This window comes from Lolium perenne, chromosome 5 (assembly GCF_019359855.2).
Source record: "Lolium perenne isolate Kyuss_39 chromosome 5, Kyuss_2.0, whole genome shotgun sequence".
NCBI lineage: Eukaryota > Viridiplantae > Streptophyta > Magnoliopsida > Poales > Poaceae > Lolium > Lolium perenne.
In genome coordinates, this window is record NC_067248.2 from 58875172 (window position 1) to 58901346 (window position 26175).

A 26175-nucleotide genomic window follows, 5' to 3' on the forward strand; every position below is an offset into this window, starting at 1 on the left:
CCTGTGGGAAAATATAAGAAGAAAATATAGAAATTTTGATATACCATGGGTATATTATTGTCTCATTAAAACCTATATGAGTAATCCGTTGGAAAACTCATAAGGAAGAGAGTACAATATTTTTTTATATCAGATGATAATTAATAAGTTCAGTTATAGGAGTTTTCTCCCCCTGAACTTTGCATTCATTTTCAATATTGTTCTATATAGAGATCATATGCATTTGAGTAATACAAATGCTATTATCTTGATAGATAATGGTAGATGATTCTGTTGAATCTGAACTACATAATATCCGTCTAGATATGATTGCGAACACATTATGTATTGAATAGACTCTGATGATAAAATCATCGGCATATACATAGGTCATGTAGAATCCAGGGAGGGATTTTCTTAACAACTAAATGTATGCAATCTTATCCGAGTATCCTTTTGAATAGGGAACTCTCATAGTCGATTGTACCACACAATCTTCGACTTTCTTAATTCATGGAGTGACTTTTGAATTTTTTTTTTACACAATATATGTTGTGATTGTTCTTGGACATTCATATAGATATCCAAGATGAGTGATCCATATGAGTATGAAATCACCGCGTCTATCAACTGCATGGATAGTTTATTTGAACTGCCAATAATATTGATATCGAAACGTAATTCCACTTATACCAAGAGGGTATGTTACATCATAATCGATGTCGGGTCTCTGTGTGAACCCTTTGTGCTACAAGCCTCGCTTTCTCACCACCTCATTGTTTTCGTTATGAACGAAAAGTCACTTGTCTTCCAAGAGGGAAGATGACTATGAGGAGAGTCTATTACTGTGGTAAATACCTCTCTCTTGTTGAGCGAGTGCTATTCTTATTTAATTGCCTCCTTCTAGTTGAACCAATATATGAGTGCATGAGGCACTCTACCATGGATTTTGGTTCAGGGCCCTAAAGGTTTAGCAATCTAAGAATAAATATTTGTCGACAAATGTAGTCTTTATGTTATATGATTCTGTTGAATCAAGAAAAATTGTGGAAATAATATTTACATCTTTTTAACTCCGCGTGATTTCCCATAACAATGGAGTCAAGGTGTTTCGATTTTCCAACATTTCAAATAGTGTGCACATTTATGTTGGGTTTGGATGATGAGCATCCGTTATGTTTTATTTAACTTGAGGTTGAACTACATTTACTAGTTGAGGAGATAATTTCCTCTATTTCCGCGGATACATATGAGAACTCATTTCTCATGTGACCATGTTTCTCCCCCTAATGCTCTCATTTGGGGATAATAGTGGTGGTACGAGATACTTCCACTATTTTATGGCACATTGCATGCATGCATAATGTAATTTCATGACGTCTTTGTCATAAGTAAATGTATGTGGCAAATTTGCAATGTGTTGCAAATATATTGAACTTTTTATGTTCAGTTTTTAAGTACGTGAATATGAGGACTGAATGTCTGATGGCATTTGTAATTTAACGGCATTCTTTGTGGTACGAATCTCCCCCTAATGCTGAAAATGTCCTTATATTAAGTGTAATCAGCGTACGGGTTATAAGCTATTCTCCTGATAGGAGCTTGAGATATTCATGATTGACGGATAATAAATAAATAATAATATCTCACATAGATCCTATACGCTGGAGTGGTGATATTGGTAAGAACCAAAATATCGCAGATAGGAAATACTTGTTTCATTTCCACGTACTTACTGCAAGGGGAAGCAGTATGATATGCAGTTGGAATGATCTAGAATAGATCTGCGCATGTAATACCGCAGGTCTACAACAAGATGTTGGTATATTAAGAATATGTATAAGTGGCCATTGTAATTTTAAGGTGAGAGAGCTTTAAAATTATTTTTCTCATGGCACATGTGGTGCACATAAAGTCTGATGACTTGAGATTTGCAACTTTTAAGTTGTGACCAACATAATTGTTAATAATTTTCTTATCATACCTATTCCAGGATGATCAAGGCAATCTTGCCAAGTCTTGAATTTATCAAGGTTTTGAAAATTATCTTGTAACATAAGGTACGGGTTTTATGTATGTATAACATAATCCGAATAAAGGTATAATCAGAACACAAGAGTGCATTCTGAACTACAATAATAGTACATATAGGGAGTATGAATATGGTTCTTTAGGAACCAATAATTGTTCTGTTATGCCTATTTACGGTCATAACATCGTCCTTACTCTTAGTAAGAGTTTGGAAATGTTTTGTTTCCCTTAAAAATGATAGTAGTGGTGGTACCACTCACTTAAATAGGATTTTTTTTATCGGATTGTTACCCGTAAATAAAATAGAATGTATAGAATATATATTTATTCATATTCATCAACATAGTATTTATGTTACAAATATCAAATATAAATACATTACAGTATTATGTCTGATTCACATAATACAATATACATAGTCTGATAGACTTTTTACATAGTCTGATAGACTTTATTCTACTTATTGTTATACAATATAACATTTTGTAGTAATTTAATGGCTAAATGACATCAAGTGTTTATGGAGTTTAATTGAGGTCTCCAAAAACATCTTGGGTGTAGTCCACAAGCATGTCTTCATCGAGGATGATATCGTCCTTTGGCTTGAATTCTTCAATAGAACTTTGAGATGGACCAACTTGAGAGTTGTCTTGTATGTCGTTGAAGTGAGCTTCAGCTTTGTTTCCATAAACTTGTTTGACTTCTTTGCCATACTTCATGTATAGTTCCACGAGGTGTTCGGGCATACTGCATTCATTAGTACGATGATTCGTACATCCACACCTTTGACAAGTTTGAGAGTTGTCATTTTGATTATTTTTATTGAAATGACCATTCCCCTTAGATGGACCGTTGGTCTTTTGACCATTGTTCAGTTTCCACTTTCCCTTAAATTTTCGGAAGTTCCTTTTATGGTTTCCAAATTTACTAGTAAAATGAGCATTAGCATGTGCTTCAGGGATTGGCATGGCGCCCGTTGGGCGAGCATTGTGATTTTCCATGAGAAGTTCATCATGCTTCTCAGCCTGAAGTAATGTGTATATAAGCTCAGAATACTTTGTGTATTTCTGTTGACGATACTGCTGTTGCAATATCCTCATCGAGGGGTGGAAAGTGCATAAGGTTTTCTCTATTAAGTCCTCGTCTGAAACTTGCTTATTGCAAAATCTCAGTTTGGAATTAATCTTATGCACTGCAGAATTATATGCAGCCACAGACTTAAAGTCCTGGAACCTTATGAGAGACCATTCTCTCTGGGCTTCCGGCAACATTACTGCTCTTTGTTGGTCATATCTCTCCTTTAGGGAGTTCCATAAAGCTAGTGGGTCCTCTTCCATCAGATATTCAGTTTTTAAATCAGGATGGAGGTGGTGCCTTATGAAATGCAATGCCACATACTTTACCACTTGTGGTATTTCTGGAGCATTTTCAGGGGGTGTGGCAATGCAAGGGCCAAGGTTACGTCCAGTCAAATTTATTTTCATATCCATGGCCCATGATAAATAGTTACTTCCATCAACTTGTAGTTCTTCAAATTCTTTCTTATTGATGCCAGCCATTTTTCTGCATTTGTGACCATGTATTTTATTAATTTTACTTGATAGTAAAATTATTTTGGTAAACAACAATTTTGTTCTAGAGGAACAATTTTAAGCTGATGCTTTAGAAACAAATATGTGTAGATCTTCGAATTTCAAGTTAACACATTGTAGATAATCTCCATTTTATGGAGTACATCTCTCAGTACTAGGAAGCATAATCTGACGTATGTCAGTAGACGCCAATCTAGTACCCTATGTTATACTTTGACTTCAATATATTTGGAAGAGCACTTTGGAGATAATCATTCATCGTAATGACAAATGAATATACCTCACAGTAATGGATAATCTGTATTTGTACAGTAGATGCCATTACCTTGTGATTCGCAAATATGATTCTAGATAGTCACTTTTTTTTTAGTCTCATATTTTATTAATGAGAATTTTGCACAAAATTGAATTTCAAATGCAAAAAAAAAATGAAATTGTTGTACCGAATAGACATGTTAGAATATGCTACAGGCATATATATCAATAACATGTCATATTTCATATTCGAGTAGACATGAGGTCTAGAATATAAATTTACTGTGCGACATGAGGTCTAGAATATAAATTTACTGCAGACGAACTGAGGTTCCTAAAGTACTACGCACGAATACGGATACGTGGCAGATATGGAGCTTTCCTAGATTAGAAGGACTACTCTACACAACGCCTAATAATTAGTAATTAATCAGCATGTTATTTATTAACATGAGCGTGGCATGTAAGGCCTTTGGCCCACAGCCTGTGTCGGCACCGCTTTGAAGCCTTGGACCAGCAGGTCAAAAGGGAATCGAAGAGTGGATAACGCCCAGTTCGAGCATCTTCTTCTTCCACCGCTCCCCTGCTCCATGCGAGTGCCCACGGGCCACGGCCACAGGTAGTTCCATCAGCGGCGGCGGCAGGGACCATCCGCGGAGGATGACGCGCGCTTCCAGTGAGGGCGTCGGGAGTTGGGGTACCGGCTCGTCTTCCTCTTTCTCCGGCGCTGGGAGATTGAGGTCGGGGACGGGGAGAGCCCGAGGGGAGCGTGCGGGAGCCGCGGCGACTACCTCCTCCTTCTTCACCAGTGGCGGGTGCGCGTCCACGAGAGCCGCAGCCGACGACGAGGAGAACTCCGGCACAGGCACTGGTTCATAGCCCGGCGGAGCGAAGTGCTGCATGTCCTCGTCGGATGGCGTCGGGGACTGGAGGCACGGTCCGAAGCCGTGGCGCATGCAATAGTACATCGTCGGAGGCGATGCCGGTGGTGGCGGTGGTGCCAGGAGTTCCTCGTCGCCGAAGTCGCGCTCGGGGTCGTCCACGAGCCAACCGGCGCTTGGTCCGCCCAGCAGCCACTCCATGGGCGGGACGGCGAACTCCGGCGGCACCGGAATCAGTTCGTCGGCGTCCGCGCTGATATTTGAGGCTGAGGCCTCGTCTTCATACACTGCGTCCACCACTTCTTCCGCGGCGACCTCCGGCGCTGCGACCTCCGGCGCGGCGACGACGGCCGGCTCTGCAGCGGCCACCGGGGTTTGTTCCCGGCGCACAATAGCCGTGGTGCTTGGCCTCGGTGCTCCAGGGGAGCGGTGGCATTGCAGCAGGCGGTTGTCGTGACGGTTGTGCTGCTGGGGCGCCCAGCGGTTGCCACGAACGGGGCGGCGGAGGCCACCGCCAAGGCCGAAGCGGCGACAGGACACCCAGCGGTTACCGTGGTGGCGGCGGCGAAGGCCACCGTTCCACTCTGGGCGACGCTGATGGCGACGGTCAGAGTTCCAACGGCGAGCGGCAGCGCGAGTGAAAGTCCGGCGAGAATAGTTGGAGCGACGGTATTCCCTAGCCACAAATTGAGCGAAGCCATCTTTACTCACCTTTCTCTGTTCTTCTACTATTGCCTATTGCTTTGGCAGAGACAAGTGCATGATAACGTGTGAAGAAACGAGAGAAGCGAGAGAGTGTGAAGTGAAAATGGATGATCTCATTGATGTACTGTTCAGGCCTTATATAGTATCTGAACAGGCGTCTTTTACAATGTTGGTTACAGTACGCGTCCCTTCCGAATAGGCATAGCAACCCTTCGGAGAAGTTGGCGTTTGGACAACGCTAGAATAAGGCAACTGCTGGCAGTTATTACTAACACAATCCTAACTGCTCACTTAGCCTAAATATGACGCTAACTTATTCCTAACAAATATCATCAACCAAGGAGCTCATGGACACCAAACTAATGGAAATGATGGAACATATAAGACCGAAGATAATAGGGGAGCATTTCAGCATAGCTACTCCTTTGACAGGTTTTTCAGTCCTGAATCATTCGGAGTAGAAGTGTGATTTGAGATACCTTTCTCAGGTTGAGCAAGATTGAGAAAGTTGCCAAGAAATATTGTTTTTCCGCTTTGTTCGAGCCTTCCTCTTTGATCGTCTCAATTTCTCCAACTCCTTGCCGGAGATTTGAAGCACCTCATTTGATGTCAGAGTTAAATTTTCTTTACTTTCATCAATTAATGCATTTTTTGGAGCAACTTTCTCAGTCCCTTTGATTTCGTCCCTGTTTTGCTATACCAAATTTGTGACTCTGAATCTGCGCTCGCACATCTCTCTTGCTGTGCATCGGAGGCAAAATCTTTCTCTTGACTCTTGTGCAACGCACACTCTGTGCAGGAACACTCACGCAGCAAGGAAAGAAAAGAAAAACAAGGAAAGTAAAATCTACGACGCGTTGTTTCACAGCTACGGGCAACTGGAATCCGATCGAGCACAACATTTTCGACCCAAATTACGAATCCGACTAGAGTTCCTTCCCGCCCCTCGTTATTAGTAGCCTCACCCTTCGCCAGTCCTGTCTGATCGATCCCATCACCACCTCCCCTTCGCAGTCTGAATCTGATCATCTCAGCAGTCCAACCCAAGCCCTAGCTATGGCAATCTGCAAGCGTCCAGCCGCCGCCGTCGCCATGGGCGGCCAGGCCGTCAAGAAGAGGAGAGTCAAGGAGCCCGCCGTCATCAAGAAGGCCGCCGTCATCAAGAAGCCCGCCGCCTACGCCACCACCGCCGACTACGAGGAGGAGAAGACCTGCCTCGGCGAGGGCGCCTTCGGCGTCGTCTTCAAGGCTCGCCACCGCGCCACGGGCCAGACCGTCGCCATCAAGCACCTCTCCTCGCCGCCGCCGGAAGTCGCCTCCGACGCCCCCGATCCCAGCGAGCAGCTGCTGCGCGAGGCCCGCTTCCTCGAGGCGTGCAACGGGGACCCCAACATCGTCGGCTTCCACTGCGTCGTCCGCGACCCCGACACCACCGAGCTGGGCCTCGTCATGGAATACATCGCGGGCCAGAGCCTCCGCGACATCCTCGAGGACCAACGCAACGGCACCGCGCCGCCGTTCCCGGAGGCCACCGTGCGCGCCTTCATGCGGCAGCTGCTGACGGGCGCCAAGGGGATGCAAGAACGCAGCATCGTCCACCGCGACATCAAACCGGCCAACGTCCTGGTCGCGGAAGGAGCGGAAGTCCTCAAGATCTGCGATTTCGGCCTCGCCATCTCCACGTCCGACCCAACGCCGCACGGCGAGGTCGGCACGGTGCTGTACACGGCGCCGGAGTTGCTGCTGGGAAAACCGGATGCCGACTCGCTCGCCGACACGTGGTCGCTCGGCTGCATCATGGCGGAGCTCGTCGACGGCGAGATCCTGCTGCTGCGGGCACAACGCCTGTGCGATGAGGGGTTGGCCTACCTCTGGACTATCTTCTGGCTGCTCGGCACGCCCGACGACGTCATGTGGCCCGGGTTCGCGTCCCTGCCGCGCGCCGCCGAGATGCCACCGCTCAAGCCGGGACAGCGCAGCAGGCTGCGCGAGCTGTACCCGGAGTGGACCCTGTCCGACGAAGGATTTGAGGTCATGAGCGGACTGCTCACGTGCAACCCCGAGAAGAGGTTGACGGCTGCGGAAGCGCTCAAGCTCCCGTGGTTCGCCGAAGACGATGAAGACTACATGACGAGATCCTACTGCTGATGCTGAAAAGGTCCTCCTGCAGATGCTGACGAAGTGGCGGCATGAGATCAGTTGCTGAAGATCGTTTCACCGGTGGGAAGAACCAGCCGACCTGCAACATGAAGGAGCTAGGGCGCTGCTTGCGTACTTTGTGAAACACGTATTGTAATTAGTGCAATTGGAATCTTCCCTTAGCTAATGTATTTCGGTATTTGTGAAACACACATTGTAAATTGTAATATATACAATTGTTGCAATTGCATGCTTTTGAATCTGAAGTAACAGTTGCGTATCTGTTGCAATTTGTAATTTGCCATCACAGTCTATTTCATGTTTTGTGATGCACAACTGCTGTCTGTTTGTAGCTGAAAATAATATTTGTTGCAATGACAAAGGTTGATAAAACTGAGATTTTTTAAAGAAACATAAGGCACAAGTGTCCAACTTTAAACTAATAAAATCCCAAATGATCAAGGTTTGATACAAGGTGCTAACCCCCTTACAATACACCGACACTAATAGCACAAGATAAACCAAGAAACAACACGTCGATGGGAAAAGAAATGCACAAGCATTACAACATCAGATGCAATTGCAAACTTCCCTTAATTGCTTTGTAAAATGTGTCCTTTTTGTATTCCGAAGCAAAAACTGCGTATCTGTTGCGATTTGGAATTTTCTATCACAGTTTGAACTTTGATTCATGTTTTGTAATGTACTCCGTACAACTGTTGTCTGTCTGAGTCTGAAAATAAGATTTGTTGCATTGGCAAATGTTCCTGATAAAAATGAGATAGTAGTGCAAAATATCTTATACCTCCATTCCAATGAATAAGCCTTATCATTTTATAAGCAAGAAAAAATAGCAGAATGAAACTGGAGCATCATTTTGGAGGCTATAAGTAGAATGAAAATATTATAAATATTAGAATGATTGGAAGATGAAGTATAATGTATGCCAAATCAAATTAGACCCATTCAAAGGCACGATATTTCCTCGCCCTTCTCTCCTTCCTCTATAGGCATGTTTCTGTTGCCCCATGTCTCTTTATATGTTGGTGTGTTGGCAGCCAAACCTCATTTCATGTAGTCCAACATGTGGCAATTGTTCATCACATTTCGCATTCAACGACTGAGGCGTTGTTATCACCGGATTTTGGCCAAATCAGGAGATGGGCCGTAAGTGAAGATGGGCTTGAAGGACGTACACGTGGAGCATCTTCGAAGCGGCCTTGCGCTAAGAGTTTGGGCTAAATGGCCCGTATATCTGTAATTTTATTAGATCGTATCGTGTTTAGAATTAACAGAAAGAGTCTGGCCCGTGCACGGTTAGGTGCACGCCTCAATTAGAAAGTCCCTTGGACTATAAATATGTATCTAGGGTTATCGGAAAAGAAGGACAATCACGTTCACAACAAACACAAATCAGCCGCATCACCACCCCTTTCTTCGAGGGTTTCTTCCGGGTAAGCACCATGCTGCCTAGATCGCATCTCGCGATCTAGGCAGTATACGTTTATTCGTCTACATTGTACTGCTCGTGCTGAAGCGTTGTTGATGGCGAGCAGTACTGCTTATCATTAGGTGTTTAGGGGCTTGCATTGATGCTTTCTCGTGCATATCTGCGTGGCAATGCCGTCCCTCGACACCTAGCTGCCCTTACACCTATGTGGGTGTAAGGGCAACATCTTGCTTGTTCGTTACTTAGTAGATCCGATCTGTTATAGTTGCTCCTTGCTCTGCAGGGATTAGTTTAATATCTGCATAGTTAGGCCTTATGCTGGGGTCGGACGATCCGGTAGTGCGTTAGGCGTTGTTTACCGTCCCTGCGAGGGATGTTCCGGGAATCAACGTTATGTTGGTTTTTAGGCCTCTTGTAGGGATAGTTTGCATCATCTTCCGTAGCTGCTAGGCCCGATCACACGTAGGATGTTCCGGTTATGCGGTGAAAACCCTAAACTGTCGTAGATCGCTTTAGCTTTGTTTTGATCAAGCAGGATCCCCATGTCATTGTAAATCCAACGTGAACCATGGGGCGATCGGCTCTTTGAGCCGATCCACAGGGCAACCTGAGAGCCGATAGGGCTCGTATTTAATGTTTACGTGTCTACCATGCAGGAACAATCGAAGCACTCTAACACCTTCCTGATCGGGTCTAGGTCAGGTGGCACGCCCTAGCAACCGCCAGGACGTGGCTGGAAGATTTGCGGGACGACGCGAGGTGCCAGGGTCCACTAAGCGGCCTTGGGAGCCTCCCGGCTCTTCGTGTTGCTTAACCATTGCCCGTCGGTGGGTTTTGGAGGGTAACACATTCTGGCACGCTCGGTGGGACATCTTCTGCAACATCCACGTCAACACCGACATCCGAGATGGCAGAGGAACAGATCACATATGAGGATCTTCCTGCTGAACACAAGAGGAGGTACGATGAGCTGAAGGCCATCGTTGAAGCCAAACTCATCGGCTCCTTTGAGAAGACCCGTTCGCACGGCGTCAGGTTCAAAGGATTCACGCCACAAGGCGTCCTCGAAGGGTTAGATCTGTCTCTCCCTTCGGAGGAACGTACTAGAGCCCTGCGACAGGAAATCAACTACGTGGTGGCTCATTCGCTACATCAGCATTCTGAGAGCCTGGTGAATACTTTGGAGCGCGTCGCGCTCCGTGTGGTGCAAGAGATCATGGAGCGTCGGTACTCCCCTTCAGGACCTGTTCTAGGAACTCACCAGGGAGAGGTGCAACTCCACACCAGGCCACCATTGCCGTACGCGATGGCAGCTCCACAGCAACAAGGTTCACCGGCATACGTTGTCTACAAGGTTGGAGGTGATCCGGGCGACTACCAGTTCTTGTATGAACCGCCCAACGAGATCCCACACGGATACGTGTGCACGTTTGTGCCGGACTGCAACAACTGGACGCAGGCGATCCAGGCTCCAACAGGAGGGATGGCCGGAGCAGGAGCAATTGTTCCGGCAGGAGGGACGACTGCAGCGGCGGGGAGTTTGGGAGCAGATGCTGAGAAACAGGCGTGGCTAGCCAAGTATGCCACTGCACCAATCCATGAAAGCTCAGCTGCTACTACCTCCACCGCGGATCAGATCAGTGCAGTCTTGAGAGACCAGTTCGGCATCCTGCTGAAGAAGAAGATAATCGGCTATTCCAAGCCGTACCCCAATGAGTTCGACCTGATCCCACTACCACCTAAGTACCGGCTTCCGGACTTCACCAAATTCAGTGGGTCAGAAGGATCTAGCTCCATCGAGCACGTGAGCCGATACTTGGCCCAGTTGGGCATGGTTTCGGCATCGGATCAGCTACGGGTGAGGTTTTTTTCGCAATTCCTCACCGGTCTAGCTTTTGGATGGTACACCTCGTTGCAGCCAAATTCAGTGCGATCATGGAAGCAGCTAGAGGAACAGTTTCACACACAATACCATTCAGAAGCTACTGAAGCTGGTATTGCCGAACTAGCACAGGTTCGGCAAAGGCGAGGAGAGACAGTGTCTGAGTACATCCAACGTTTCAGAACTGTCAAGAACCGATGCTATTCGGTTCACTTAACTGAGAAAGAAGCAGTCGAGCTGGCCGTGGCAGGCCTTGCAGCGTCATTCAAGGATCTGACGTTCCAAGTGGAGTACAACTCGCTGGCGCACATGGTCCAGAGACTGACCTTATATGAACAGCGCCATCCAGAACTGTACCAGGACAAGTTCAAGCGCGCGATAACCCTGGTCAACGCTGATGAGGATGAGGATTTCGCGGAAGATCAGGAAGTCGCAGTAGCTGAATGGACTCGGACGCCAGTACCCGTGTCCTGCAAATGGGTGAACCCACCAGGGCCTCCAAGAGGGTTGGACTTTGATGTGAGCAAAACTGAACAGATCTTCGATCTGCTACTGAAAGAGAAACAATTGAAGCTACCTGAAGGCCACAAGATCCCTACGGCACAAGAGATGAACAAAAGGCCATACTGCAAATGGCATCATACGTTCACGCACGCCACCAACGACTGCAAAGTATTGCGCGCACAAATTCAGATGGCGATAGAATCAGGCCGATTAACTTTCGGACAGTTTGCCATGAAGGTAGACATGCGTCCGTTTCCGGACGTCAACATGGTGGACCTAAGCCACTCCATAAGGGAGCCAGGGTTCTCTTTCGATGTCAATATGGCAGGGCTCGTGAGCCGCCATGGCAAAGATAAAGCAGAGAGCAGCCACTCCCGTGGCAAAGATAAAGAGGAGGCCGTTCCACGCGACCGGCCCCAAGATGATGATAGACGGTACCTAACCGAGGAGGAGGTGAGAAGCATACGGTATCAGCGCCCACTCTCCGTGCATCTCCTCAACAAATACGAGCAGCAGTACGACCGACGTCGACGCCACGACGAAGACGACGAAAGATATCGTCGGTCAGATGCGGCTGACAGAAGGTATCGTCAGCACGACAGAAACAACGACGGGTACGAGCCTCACGCTAGAGGGAGGTCAAGGGAGCAAGATGACGTGGACAAGCACTGGGACTGTCCTTTCTTCAAACATTGCTGGGACTCAGGAATGAGCCGATTGCCAACAATCGAGAACTGCCCAGAATGCAAGCAGCAAAGGAGGAAGACAAATGGAGTCTCAGTGTTCGAGCGTCTAGGGCCTCTCCCACCTCATAACAAGCAAGCTGAGTCATCTCAAGAAGAAGACTTTGAGGAGGCAGATGGAGAAGAAGATAGGTATCACCGGCCAAGGTGGTGCCCTGATGGACTCAGCCATTCTCAGAAGCGTAGGGTGCAGCGGCTGCGGAACTTGGAAGAAGCCGAGGCACAATACCTATACACGTTGAGAAGAGCACGGCCCGATCTGGCCGTGAAAATTCAGCAAACATTGGAGACGAAGGCGCGCCCGCCAAAGAAAGTATGGCGCCCCAAACAGGCGAAAGCCGATGCAGAGGCATCGGCTGATGCCGATGCAGAGGCATCGGCTGATACAAACATGGTATCCGTGATCCGGACGGAGTAGCAGGTCCAAGACATTGGACGTACGTGGCAAGGCCGATCCCTGAGATCGGCCCTCAAAAAAAATGAAAAGCAAAGGATCTTATCTCCAGCATGCCACGTAGCTACAGTAGAAATCCGAGAAGTTGCAAACCATCGTCAAGCATTGCAATGAAGAGGGAGGCCGATTCTGGCAATCGGCCAAAATTATCCTCGACATACGTTTTGTCTATGTTCAGCATTGATCCGACAGATGCCTGAAGAGCCGATACCATCAAGTACTTGACAGAATCGGCTCGGGGGGCACATAGATGGACAAAAACACGAGGATACGAAGCTGGGAGTGAATGTCAAATGCCCAGCAGAACAGCTCAAATGTGGGGGCCGATACGTACAAATCGGCCGTAAAAAAAAAGGAAAATTTTTGGGCACAGCCGATGCGTAGACATCGACTTAAGAATTCAAAGCCGATGCACGGCCATCGACTCAAGGGATACGACTGTTACAAGCAGAAGCCTAATGGAGCAGTTACCAAGGTACGTAGCGAGGTTCTACTGAAGGAGTCCCTCAGTGGAATGGTTGGTGGCTCCGTTGGCAAATCTTCAAGATCAGCAGCGTCTGCGTAAGCATGCAGATCAGGTTAGGATCATGAGAACAGCCGATGACCATTCAATTGGCTGTGACGTTTCCTCCTGGGGCTTGGCTAAGGTGACGACTTCATCAAATATCTTCACCAGAAGCTGCATCAGTCTGCCCGAGGTAATGAGCCAATCTGAGCAGCAAGACGCAACAATGGAGTTGGGAAGAGTTCAAGGGCCACTACGTTTGAGGCTTCTTAGTTCAAGAGAGCTGCTGGTCCTTCTAGAGCCATCCTAATGCATGGTCTCCTTGGGCGTAAGTTTTCCTGCCCTGTTTTGATGAAGAGCTGGAGTGGCTCGGGGGGCTGCTCGCCTTGAAGGTTCTCTGCTATTGAAAGCCGATTTGGTCAGAATCGGCTGACGCTGCACTACAGTTAGGAAGCCGATGGTGGCCCATGCGGCTGGTACACTTTCATTCTCGCCTTGACTGAGGCTCGGGGGGCAGCTGGCCTTGAGAATTCTTCGCTCTGAAAAGCCGATGGTGTTGAAATCGGCTGTCTCTGCATCATAACCATGTTGAAGGGTGGTGGGCTCTTGCAGAAGAAGATTACCGGGTTGACGGGAGGAGTTTGAAGAAGGAGCCATCATCGTTGATCAGGCTCTAGACCAGTTTGTCGCTACAAGGAAACAGAGCATCACAAGGGAAGTTGTGAGCAAATGGTACCTGTTATACAGGTGTATCAGCTTTGACGTCAAGGTATTTCAGCCATGGTCTTAGAAGCTTTCCTGGAGGCGTTAATTAAGGAGTTTTGCCATCAGGACAAACATCACGATCGGATGATTTTGAAGTCTAAAGATCTGGGGGTCCCAAGGCTGCACGCTGGACCCGTTCGATTGGAAGTTTGGATCTGAATTTCATGGATTGCAAGTTAACATCTGAGAAGGCGATTAGATCGGTCTGTCTTGCAATTTGTTATAAAAGCTGATGCATTACCATCGGCTCATTGAGCATCAACAAAGGGGAGAATCGGCTAATCTGATATGGAAGAGATCGACAAAGTCAGATTGGAGAAATTTCTTCATTGATAACCAGATTTCTTACATAGAAGGAGCCGATTGCTCTCAAAAGAGATTGCTAGGGGATACATTGCCCCGTCTACTATTCCTAGCTCTACCCTATCTAGGGGCCGCTGCTGCCCTCGTCGTCATCGCCGCTGTCGGTGCTACTCCCGGCCGGCTCGTCGTCGCTGCTGTAGCGGCCGCCGGCAGGACCTTCATTGTCCTCGTCTTCTTCATCAGCGTCGTCGTCATCGCTGTCGAAGTTGCTGAGATTCCCGGGCCAGGGGCAGTGGCGTTTGGCCGGCGGCTCGTCGGAGGAGCTATCGTCATCCTCCTCCTCCTCCTCCACCTCCTTGGAGGAGGTGGCTCCCTCCCAGGGAAGGTCGTCATCGTCGCTCTCCGTCTCCGCTGCCCCATTGACGAGGCCACGGAGGACGCTCTCCCCATCGGCCAGGGACTGGTCGTCCTCTGATCAGATGGAGAAGTTGTGGCTCGGCTCGTCCCCGGCCTCGATGGCGCGGCGGATGTTGGCCGCATGGGCTTCTTCCGGGTTCCACTCCGGTGTCGGCTCGCGGAAGGGGGAGGACTGCGTGGAAAGACCCGATGAGGAGGAAGAAGAAGACATGACGGCAGAGGAGGGTTTTTGGAAGTGCTAGTGCGAAGGGGATGAAGAAGGGAAACTACAGGAAGTGGCCAAATAAAAAGGGGATATAGCGATTTAATGCTTAAGCAGTTTCCGAGGACGTGGTGCCAGAACTGTCAAATCGTGCAGAGAAGTTGTGAAGGCAAGACGTCATGATGAAGAATACTGCGACGGTTCTGCTCTGCCACGACACGACCCCTCGAAGGAAAAACAGATGGTTTTGATATTATCATTACCAAAACCAGGGGGGCATATGTTATCACCGGATTTTGGCCAAATCAGGAGATGGGCCGTAAGTGAAGATGGGCTTGAAGGACGTACACGTGGAGCATCTTCGAAGCGGCCTTGCGCTAAGAGTTTGGGCTAAATGGCCCGTATATCTGTAATTTTATTAGATCGTATCGTGTTTAGAATTAACAGATAGAGTCTGGCCCGTGCACGGTTAGGTGCACGCCTCAATTAGAAAGTCCCTTGGACTATAAATATGTATCTAGGGTTATCGAAAAAGAAGGACAATCACGTTCACAACAAACACAAATCAGGCGCATCGCCACCCCTTTCTTCGAGGGTTTCTTCCGGGTAAGCACCATGCTGCCTAGATCGCATCTCGCGATCTAGGCAGTATACGTTTATTCGTCTACCTTGTACTGCTCGTGCTGAAGCGTTGTTGATGGCGAGCAAGATCGCTATCATTAGGTGTTTAGGGGCTTGCATTGATGCTTTCTCGTGCATATCTGCGTGGCAATGCCGTCCCTCGACACCTAGCTGCCCTTACACCTATGTGGGTGTAAGGGCAGCATCTTGCTTGTTCGTTACTTAGTAGATCCGATCTGTTATAGTTGCTCCTTACTCCGCAGGGATTAGTTTAATATCTGCATAGTTAGGCCTTATGCTGGGGTCGGACGATCCGGTAGTGCGTTAGGCGTTGTTTACCGTCCCTGCGAGGGATGTTCCGGGAATCAACGTTATGTTGGTTTTTAGGCCTCTTGTAGGGATAGTTTGCATCATCTTCCGTAGCTGCTAGGCCCGATCACACGTAGGACGTTCCGGTTATGCGGTGAAAACCCTAAACTGTCGTAGATTGCTTTAGCTTTGTTTTGATCAAGCAGGATCCCCATGTCATTGTAAATCCAACGTGAACCATGGGGCGATCGACTCTTTGAGCCGATCCACAGGGCAACCTGAGAGCCGATAGGGCTCGTATTTAATGTTTACGTGTCTATCATGCAGGAACAATCGAAGCACTCTAACACCTTCCTGATCGGGTCTAGGTCAGGTGGCACGCCCTAGCAACCGCCAGGACGTGGCTGGAAGATTTGCGGGACGACGCGAGGTGCCAGGGTCCACTAAGCGGCCTTGGGAGCCTCCCGGCTCTTCGTGTTGCTTAACCATTGCCCGTCGGTGGGTTTTGGAGGGTAACAGGCGTCTCCTTGAGAAACAAGAGTAAAAGAAACCTTAGCCACCCTTAGTGGTTGTGAGAGAGGTCAGAATGTGACTACCATTGTGAGGCGGAGTGAGAACACACAAGAAGAAGGTGGATAGGCTCTTGACCCAGTGGTGACAGTGCAATTTTTCGATAAAGAGTATATATTAATATCGCGAAGATACCAATTACACCCAGCCTCTGCAACAACGCATTGCCCTAGCGGCACTACGGAGGCACACAACCCGAAAAGAAAGAAGAATTACAAAAAAGAAAAGTCCCGCCTTCAGGAATCTATTCCTAGAAACAACGGCACTAACACCAGCAAGACAACACCAGAAGTTCAGCTTCTCCAAAAGCGACGCCTCCAAGAAGGAAACAGTGCACCAGCGCCGTCATCGCCCGATCATAGATCTTAGGTTTTCACCCTGAAGAAAAATCCTCACTCTCAAAACAATGCCTTCAACAAGGACATTGCCAGGCACAACCAATTAAAGCCAGACCTTAGATTTTCACCTTGAGAGGTAAGACTTTGAAATTCTCTTGTGAAGTCGCGAATCACCAAGCCAATTCCTCATCACCACCCAGACTCGAACCACCATAGCTAGTCCCTAGATCTCGACTTTCAAGTCATTCTCTGCCAGCATCATAGAACGAAAACATGCTCCATGATATTAACGGCCAACAGAGCTTCGAAGCGCTCCCTCTAAAACCAAACGGCCAGAGAAAAACACGGGCGCGCACAACCGAATTCCACCCGATCCTGCAATCTCCAAGCATGTCGTCCATTTGGAGTTCGCCGGCGGAGCTTTCCGGAACCCGACAGTCTAGCCAGATCATTGAAGACACACAACGAGTGGATCAACATCTTCGCGCGAATTGGAATCCTAGGACAGCCACCTTTATGCGGCCGGACCAGCAGCCCCCTCGCCGTCGGCCGGCTTCCGGCGAGAATGTGCGCCGCAGCAGGGCAATGGACGGGGTAGAGAGAGGGACAACCGCCCCGAACCCCCAAACCACCACCACCGCCGACCGCCGCCACAAACCGCTCCACAGAGAGGCGCCCTATCCGGCCGAAGCTGGCTCAGATCGGACCCGCCACCCCACAGCGCCCGCCGCGCCACACCACCCACCCGCCAGGACCACCGCCATCCCAGGTCTCTACACCGCTGCCGCAGCAACAACGCCGCCGTGCCCCGACCCAGCGATATCGGCCAGCGTCGAGCTCACCGCGCGAGGGAGAGGAAGGGCCCCGCCGCCCGCAACCAGCCTTTGGCCGGCGGCGCCATCCGGCGGCGGCGAGGAGAGGGAGGGGGTGGTGGATGGACGAGGGGCCGGCGGCTAGGGTTTCTCTCCTGTCGCCCGCGGGAGCGACGAGGAGAGACGGGATTACCGTGTAGTTCTGCACCTGCTCTGGTGACAGTGCAATGGCAGCGTGGATACGAACCCTAGGTTCAAAGTGTGTGTCACATACCTTCTTTCTTAATAAAATGCCACATGTCTCCTCTCCCTGGTGGTCTGGTTTTTTTAGAACACACAAGAAGGGTGGTGGACAGTCGGATGTGACTAACGGTGGTAGTTGTTTATATGGACTTCTTTATGTAAGGAGAGGAACAAACATGATTAAGGGTTGAGGTTGCATCATAATAATGAACAGAAAGGAGAACGAGCTGATAGCTCGTTGGCTAGTGGTAGCAGTGGCTACCCAGCCCGCCCGGGATCGATCCCCACTGGGGACGATTTTCGCGGGTGTCTCACAGGGGCGTTGATCCCTTTTAATAATCCTCTCACATGCATGTACGCCGCAATTACTAGCTCCTTTGGGACACTGGGTACCCTTGCGTGCTGTGTGTATAGTTCTAGGCTCTAACTTGTGCACTAGGGGTGTGCGTGAGTGTGGTGTGAGTGTGGTGTCGAGTTAGTGCATAAGTTCAGATACTACAACTGTAACACAGATCGAGAGGTCTCAAAAAAAAAAAAAAATGAACAGAAAGTGTGAACCAAACATATCCATAGTGCTTACATTAATCCCCGCTGAAGAACGTCAAACAAATCCGTCTTAGTATTTTTCTTAGCTCTATGAGTACATATCCACAACTTTGCTTTGCTCCACCATCAACATATTATTTTTCTTTAGATTCTGCTGAAATCCAATATAAAAAGGTTTGATCATATGTGCCAATAAACTATAAACACTAATCAAGCCAATCTCACAATAAACTATTACACTAATCAAGCCAATCTCACATCAAGCAATGGAAAGAAATTTGATGAAAAATACATGTCTACAGCATAAGTACCAGGCAAAATTTAACAACATATATGCTACGTTGTGTAGAAATATCCTGCCACACGAAAAATTCAGGTGAACAAGGCACCGCAACCAAAAAAAAATGCTTCTGCATTAAGAAGTGATTTTTACGCACAACGGTTGTACTAATGTTTGAAAGAACCCATACCCATAGCCATGTCGACTCCTATACTATTCTCTACTCTGGCTACCTCACAATGAGCGATTTCACCACAAGGGACCTCGCTCTTACCGGGCCACCGAAAGCAAGATCTCAAGCACACGGGAGAAGGAAATTTATAAGAGAAAGGATATGGCAGAGAAGGTGGAAGCAGCCCTTGGCCTTAAGTTGGACAATGATCTTCATAAGGAGCGCGTCGGACACTCGTAGTAGATTAGCAGCATTTTTCCGTTGGCAGTAGGTGTTGGCAACTTGGCATGTTGCAAATCTCTTCTGTGCTTGAACCATGATCTTCACACTGAACTAAGTAGTATTTTTACTCCAATTCAGATAATGAACCGAAAGTGCGAACCAAATATGTTCCTACTGCTTACTCCAATTCCTGCCGAGGAGTGTCAAACAAGCCCTCTTTGTATTTTTCTTAGCTCTACGAGTACGCCTTCAGAACATTGCTTTGCACCACCATCATCATAGTATTTTTCTTTATATTCTCCTCAAATCCAATATAAAAAAGGTTTAGATCCGATGTGCCAATAAATTATTCTGTTAATCAAGCCAATCTCACATTAAAGCAATGAAAGGGAATTTGTTGAAAATTACGAGTCTACAACATAAGTACTGTATGGAATTGAACAACATATGTGTTACATTGTTGACAAATATTGTGCCAAACACGAAAAAAAATCCATGGCAATCAGGTGAACAAGGCATCACAATCATAAAATGCTTCTGCATGAAGTATTCTTTTACGCACTATGGTACAAAATGTTCGAAACAATCCATACCCAAAGCCATTGTGACTCATGTACTATTCTCTAGCCAGCCACCTCACAATTACCCATTTCACCACAAGGGACATCGTCGTACACTTGTACTGGGCCACCGAGAGCAAGATTGCAAGCATGCGGAAGAAGGAAATTTATAAGAGAAAGGATTTGCCATAGAAGCTGGAAGCATCTGTTGGCCTTGAGCTGGACAATGCTCTTCATAAGGAGCGCATCGGAAACTGGTAGTGGAGTAGCAACATTTTTCCATTGGTATTATATGTTGCAAATCTCCGTCATGCTTGACCCATGATTTTGAGCTAAATAGCTTTTTTTTTTTGCTCAACACATAAGAGGTTGTTAAATAATAAAACATTGATCCAAAGGGAAAGGAACTTTCCTAGAATCCCCAATCACATATTTGGACATACCCAATTTTTTCTGAAAAGTTTAATTTTAGTTTAAAATTTAAGTCAATATTGTACCTTCCATCTATAATGGCCTTCGTTGACAAGCTCAAAGACCACCAATGCAATTAACTCTTTCTCAATATCTAATATAAAAATGGAATTGCTAAGTTTCAGCTAGCTGAGAATAGCTTATGTCTCAGTCACATGCTTCGCCGTTGGATTTTGTTTCTGCTTAAAGATTCGTGTTTGCACTTTGTCTAAGCCCGCATTGATACATTCTGATGTAATTCGACTGAGACATAACTTAAGTCTAAGTCGACCGAGCGTTAGAGACACCCATATAAAAAGGTTTAGACCCAATGTGCCAACTTACTATTTCAATCGTTAAGGCAATCTCCATATTAAGGCAATGCGATGAAACTATGATGAAAATTACATGATGTAGGTACTGGGATAAAACTGGAGGTGGCGTTTTGGCTCATAGGAGCAAATGCTCCCATTATACAAAATAATTAAAAAACAATTTTAAAAATGTCAAAAAATTCTGACATAAATTTGTTGGTGTACATCGTGGCATTCTATGTTACTGCACAAGTTTTCGTGGAGAAACAACATTTTATGTGGCGTGTGCAAAAAAGACAAAAAAAATGTCCTGTACGTAGTCGTATTATATCATCAAAATTTGTCTTTTCTACGGGAGCCACATAATTTTTTAGTTTTTTTTTCAAAACTTATGTACGAACATAAAATGTGTAGATGTACATGGAAAATTTTATTTTAGAATTTTTTGACACTTCAAAATGTACATTCACACAACGGGAGCAAATGCTCCTATGAGCCAAAGTGAATATCCCGATAAAACTCAATAATATGCTACATTATTGACAAATATCTTGCAACACAAAAAATCTCCCTAGACTAGGTGAAGAAGGCATTGCAACAAAAAGATATTATTGCGGGAACAAGTGTAGCACAAAATGTTCGGGAAAAAATCCATACTGTAGCCATGGTGACTCATCTACTATTCTCTACTCTGGCGGCCACCTCTCAATCAGCGACCTCGCCACAAGTCCACGAGGGACCTCACCGCTACGGCGCTACCAAGCCACCTAGAGGCAATTTGAACCCTCTTTTAGCTGAAAACATGAAATGCTATTTAATGACAAAACAATTGATCTAAATGGAGCAAAACTTTCCTAGAATCCTCAATCACGTATTCAGACTTACCTGGTTTTTCTTCAATTGTTTCTAAATTTTTAATTGCAGTTCGATATTTAAGTCCAGCTTGTACGTTCCGTTTGTAATGTTTGGCAAATGAGCGTGGTGAAGTCGGTCGGTGGCCTGAACTGACTACATTGTTTCACAACAAGGAAAGTCCCAAGCCCCAACTGACTACATTGTTTCACAACAAGGAAAGTCCAACTGTAGTTCGAATCCGACTGAACACAACGTATTCCTCAAGTTGTCATCGACTCCAATCGAGGTTCAGTACGCGTTTTCGCCCCAAATTACGAATCCGGCTCGAGTTCCTCCTTCCCGCCCGGCCTCGTTATTAGCCTCGCCCTAGAGTTCAGATCCATTTGAGCTTCCTTCCTGTTTGATCGATCCCACCTCCTCCTCCACCTTCTACTCCTGTCCACCCTCGCCCTAGCTATGGCCATCTGCAAGCGACCAGCCGCCGCCGTCGCCATGGGCGGACAGGCCGTCAACAAGAAGAGGAAGGTCGTCGTCGCGAAAAGAACATGGCCTGGCCCCAGCGGCATCAAGAAGGCCGCCGCCATCAAGAAGCCCGCCGCCTACGCCACCACCGCCGACTACGAGGAAGAGAAGACCTGCCTCGGCGAGGGCGCCTTCGGCGTCGTCTTCAAGGCTCGCCACCGCGCCACGGGCCAGACCGTCGCGATCAAGCACCTAGTCTCGCCGCCGCCGGAAGTCGACGCCGCCGAATGCCCCGATCCCCGCGAGCAGCTTCTGCGGGAGGCCCGGTTCCTCGAGGCGTGCAGCGGGAACCCGCACGTCGTCGGCTTCCACGGCGTCGTCCTCAACCCGAGCACCACCAAGCTCGGCCTGGTCATGGACTTCGTACCCGGCCAGAGCCTCCGCGACATCCTCGACGAGCGGCAGGGTTGCGGCGCGCAGCCGCCCCCGGAGGCCACCGTGCGCGCCTTCATGCGCCAGCTCCTGACGGGCGCCAAGGGGGTGCATGAACGCAACGTCGTCCACCGCGACATCAAGCCGGCCAACCTCCTGCTCACGGAAGGCGAGGAGGTCCTCAAGATCTGCGATTTCGGGCTGGCCATCTCGGCCTCCGACCCGCCGCCGCACAGCGAGGCCGGCACGATGCTGTACGCCGCTCCGGAGGTGCTCCTGGGGAAACCGGATATCGACTCGCTCGTGGACTCCTGGTCGATCGGCTGCGTCATGGCAGAGCTCGTCGGCGGCGAGATGCTTCTGCTGCGTGCCGGCGTGGAGGAAGCCCTGCTCGAAATGCAGCGTCTCTACGCTGAGGAGATACCCTACCTATGGACCATCTTCCAGCTGCTAGGCACGCCGGACGACGTCGAGTGGCCCGGGTTCGCGTCCCTGCCCCGCGCCGCCAAGATTCCAACGCTGAAGCCAGGACAGCGCAGCAGGCTGCGCGAGCTGTTCCCCGAGGAGACCCTGTCTGAGGAAGGATTCGAGGTCATGGCGGGGCTGCTTACATGCAACCCTGAGAAGAGATTGACAGCGGCCGACGCGCTCAAGCTCCCGTGGTTCGCCGGCGACGAAGACTAGCTGAGGACATCCTCCTTCCGATGCTGAAAAGTTCCTCCTGTGGATGCTGACGAAGTGGCGCCAAGAGATCAGTTGCTCAAGATCGTTTCACCGGTGGCAAGAACCGGCCGACCAGCGACATGAAAGAGCTAGCGCACAGCTCGTGTACTTGTGAAACACACATTGTAATACAATTACTGTAATTGCAACTTTGTATGTCCCTTAGTTGCTTTCAACATTGTAATGAAATTGTAGTACTATTGTAATTGCAACTTTGTATGTCCCTCAGTTGCTTTCTAATAGAATGTACTACTGTAGTATCCTTTTGCATCATAAGTAACATCGTCTATCTGCTGCAATTTGGAATTTGCCATCACAGTTTGATTCATGTTTTTGTTATGGACAACTGTTCTGTTTGCGCCTGAAAATAATATTTGTTGCAATGGCAAAGGTTCCTGATAAAAATGAGATGAGCGGGAAATATCTCAAGTCATAACGCACAGTATGGGGAAAGAAATGCACAGGCACAATAGCATCAGATAAGAATATAAGATCAAATCAAACTTTTTCAGAGACAAGAAGATGTTGACCGTACTTTAGGCTTCACACCTGGCACCAAATGCAAATATGTTCTGCAGTTTACCAACTCATGTTTATTTAAGAACAGAGAGACTATGGCACCGGAGAGAACAAGAACGAAGACGGCATACGAGAACCAACCTGAGGTTGGGTGGCTAGGAGGGTAGTTGTACCCCCAGCCCACCAGAGTTCAAACCCCAGGTTTGACATTTGTGTGTCTCATAAAGGCGGAATATTCATTCAGTGGGAGGCGACGTTCCCGTCGACAAATGGAGGCTTCTCGTGGTGACTTCGTCAATTTCAAGATCCAATCCGCCAGCTCAGTCTTTCGGAGGTGCTCATAGGGGTAGGGTGTGCGTGTGTGCGTTCATAGGGGTGAGTGTATGCGCGTGTATGTGAGCGTCTACGTTTGTACTGTGTTTCTCAAAAAAAAAAAAAAAAAAGAACGAAGACGGCATACAGTCTCATACAGAACACAACAGTTTGAACTGATGCAGTTGCTCCTTGCCGATCAGAAGTATCCCACCTCAACTTAATACTATGAAGTAGTATAAAACAATAGATATAGATTAAACAAGAAACAAGTCTAATGTATGCAACATGAAATTAGAGTAATTCAGAGGCAACAAGAACAAAAATTGGATCTTAACCAAAACGTTGACAATTTGACATGATAAGTTTTGGTCACAGACCCAGCATAGATGATAAAACCAGAAGGAAATAGTGCAACACTGCAAGTAGGAATTCCACATTTTGCTGTAGCCTCAGTAACCAAAACGTTGACAATTTGACATGATAAGTTTTGGTCACAGACCCAGTATAGATGATAAAACCAGAAGGAAATAGTGCAACACTGCAAGTAGGAATTCCACATTTTACTGTAGCCTCAGTAAACGGAAAGAAGCCAAGAATGTCATCCACTATTTGTAACCAAGAGGCAAGTTTATTCTCAGGAAGTACTCAGAAAACTTGTTCTACATTCAGGATAGACAGTTAGCGCTCCTCTAAAGCTGAAACCATCCTATATCAGTCACTTACATAACTTGATTAGTATAAACAGAGAAGCCACAAGCATCTACAATTCAAACATAGATTATGAAACTACATAGCTGTCGGTGAACTAAGCAACTTTTGGCCATCAGGCCATGGAAACACAACAGCTGATTTAGCCCGCAACAGTTGAAACAATGACATCTTCTAGTTGCCCTCCTCATGCTCGTCATGCTGGTATGTAGCATGGCCATTTGGCATAGCAGCTGCTCCTTTCGCACTGATGTCACCAAACGGCCTCTTCCTTGAGGATGACGACCGTTCAGAGGCATCCTTCTCACTCTCATCTACAGCCATGTATGCTTGTTTCTCTTGAGGAGCCCGGGATGTTGAAGCTGGGGGTGGCATCGCATCAATTCCGCTGAGCCGGCAGAAGACTTTCTCGACTGTCTCGGTGATCTCTTTCCCCAGTCCACCATTGTCGAGAATCAACTCCCAGACCGCCTTTGAGGCTTTCTCCAGGACTGGAGTTCTGCATTCCAAAAAATGAGTTAACACTGCTTTACAGGTTTTTTCTGCTTCAGGCCAAGTTATAAAACAAAACTACCTAAGTTGGAAAGAAAAGCTCAAAACAACAGTAAGGTGCAGAGCTGCAAAGTTACAACTGTGTCCAAACTAAATGAACCACTCTATCATATCACTGGGATATACTACCTCCGTTCCTTAATATAAGCCGTTCTAGCAAAATAAAATAGTTTGCTAAAACGGCATATATTATGGAACAGAGCGATAGATCACAAGTACTTTTAAACAAGCAGAGACCAGAGGTTAGCAAATAGATAAGATAAGCAAAAATCTATTGTCATGGAGTATCTGTGTGCTCACAAAATCAAAGTCAAACTCACAATAGTTCAGCTTAAAAATAATGTACAGCATAAAGCAGTAAATATGGTAAAACCAAATCCAAACCAAAAAAAAAAATGCTGGGAAATTAATTATTGAGCACGCCCTGTTTGCTCTATGTGATACCGAAGCAGAAAATCTAGTGCTTACTCCAACTCCTGCCGAAGGGCGTCAAACAGCTCCCTCTTGGTCTTTTTCTCAGCGCCAGGAGTCTTCAGAACTTTGCTTTGCTCCACCATCATCATAGTATTTTTCTTCATATCCTCCTGGAATACAATATACAAAGGTTTTGTCCTGATGTGCCAACTAACCATTCTATTAATCAAGCCAATCTCACATAAAAGCAATGTGAGGAAAATGTGATGAAAAATACATTGCATAACATAGCCTACTGGGCGAAAGTCAAAATTTATATGCTAGTACATTAGTACATTGTGCAGAATAATCCTGCCACACGAAATTTCCTGTTGATCACATGAGGAAGGCACAAAAAGAATGCTTCCAAATGATTAGGTGATTTTTTACGCTCAGCAGTAGCACAAAATGCTCGAAAGAATCCATAGCCATGGCCATGGTGGCTTCTCTACTAATCTATACTCCATCTGCCAGCTTGAAGTCAGCGACCTCACAAAGAGGGACCTCGGCACCGAGAGCAAGATCGCAAGCAGGCGGGGGGAGAAGGGGATTAGAAAGAGGAAGGATGTGGTAGAAGGGCCGGAAGCATACGTTGGCCTTGAGCTGGGCGATGATCTTCATGCGGAGCGCGTCGACGGTGCCGTCGTTCTTGAGCGACTCCAGCACCTCCTCCGGCTGCACCACCTTCGACGACGACCCCATCCTGCTCCACTCCCCAAATCCGTAAATCACCCGCCGTCACCTCCCGCTCCTCAGCCCTCGAGCTTCAGATTCGCAGCGGAATCGCTTCAGGGGAGCGCAGGACGCCCAGGGCAGGTGGTCGGCGCGGCTCGCCGGAGTAGGCGGGGACGGAGGAGGTTAGGGTTGGTTTTCTTGCGCTGGGGAGACGAGAAGAGAGCGGGGAGCAAGAAG

At 47.4% G+C, this 26175-nt stretch overlaps 3 protein-coding genes and 1 long non-coding RNA gene across 4 annotated transcripts; 2 read left to right on the forward strand and 2 right to left on the reverse strand.

The window, feature by feature from the left end:
* Window positions 1-2320: 2320 nt before the first annotated feature.
* Window positions 2321-5762, reverse strand: LOC127299265 (uncharacterized). Its single transcript, XR_011744804.1, has 2 exons — window positions 5450-5762; window positions 2321-3573 (listed from the first exon to the last, which is right to left on the reverse strand). It is a non-coding gene; the product is annotated as an uncharacterized lncRNA (long non-coding RNA).
* A 710-nt stretch (window positions 5763-6472) lies between these two features.
* LOC127304659 (putative cyclin-dependent kinase F-2) lies at window positions 6473-7654 on the forward strand. The gene has a single exon (XM_051335279.2). The coding sequence runs from the start codon at window positions 6500-6502 to the stop codon at window positions 7589-7591; it is 1092 nt and encodes a 363-aa protein (XP_051191239.1). The 5' UTR covers window positions 6473-6499; the 3' UTR covers window positions 7592-7654.
* Window positions 7655-21555: 13901 nt separating this feature from the next.
* Window positions 21556-22677, forward strand: LOC127303359 (putative cyclin-dependent kinase F-2). Its single transcript, XM_071820779.1, has 2 exons — window positions 21556-22368; window positions 22411-22677. Exons 1-2 carry the CDS (start codon window positions 21556-21558, stop codon window positions 22675-22677), a joined length of 1080 nt encoding a protein of 359 aa, XP_071676880.1.
* A 1481-nt stretch (window positions 22678-24158) lies between these two features.
* On the reverse strand, window positions 24159-26134 carry LOC127299268 (uncharacterized). The gene is made up of 3 exons (XM_051329214.2): window positions 25855-26134; window positions 25279-25394; window positions 24159-24757 (listed from the first exon to the last, which is right to left on the reverse strand). The coding sequence occupies exons 1-3, from the start codon at window positions 25963-25965 to the stop codon at window positions 24433-24435; spliced, it is 552 nt and encodes a 183-aa protein (XP_051185174.1). The 5' UTR covers window positions 25966-26134; the 3' UTR covers window positions 24159-24432.
* Window positions 26135-26175: the final 41 nt, after the last annotated feature.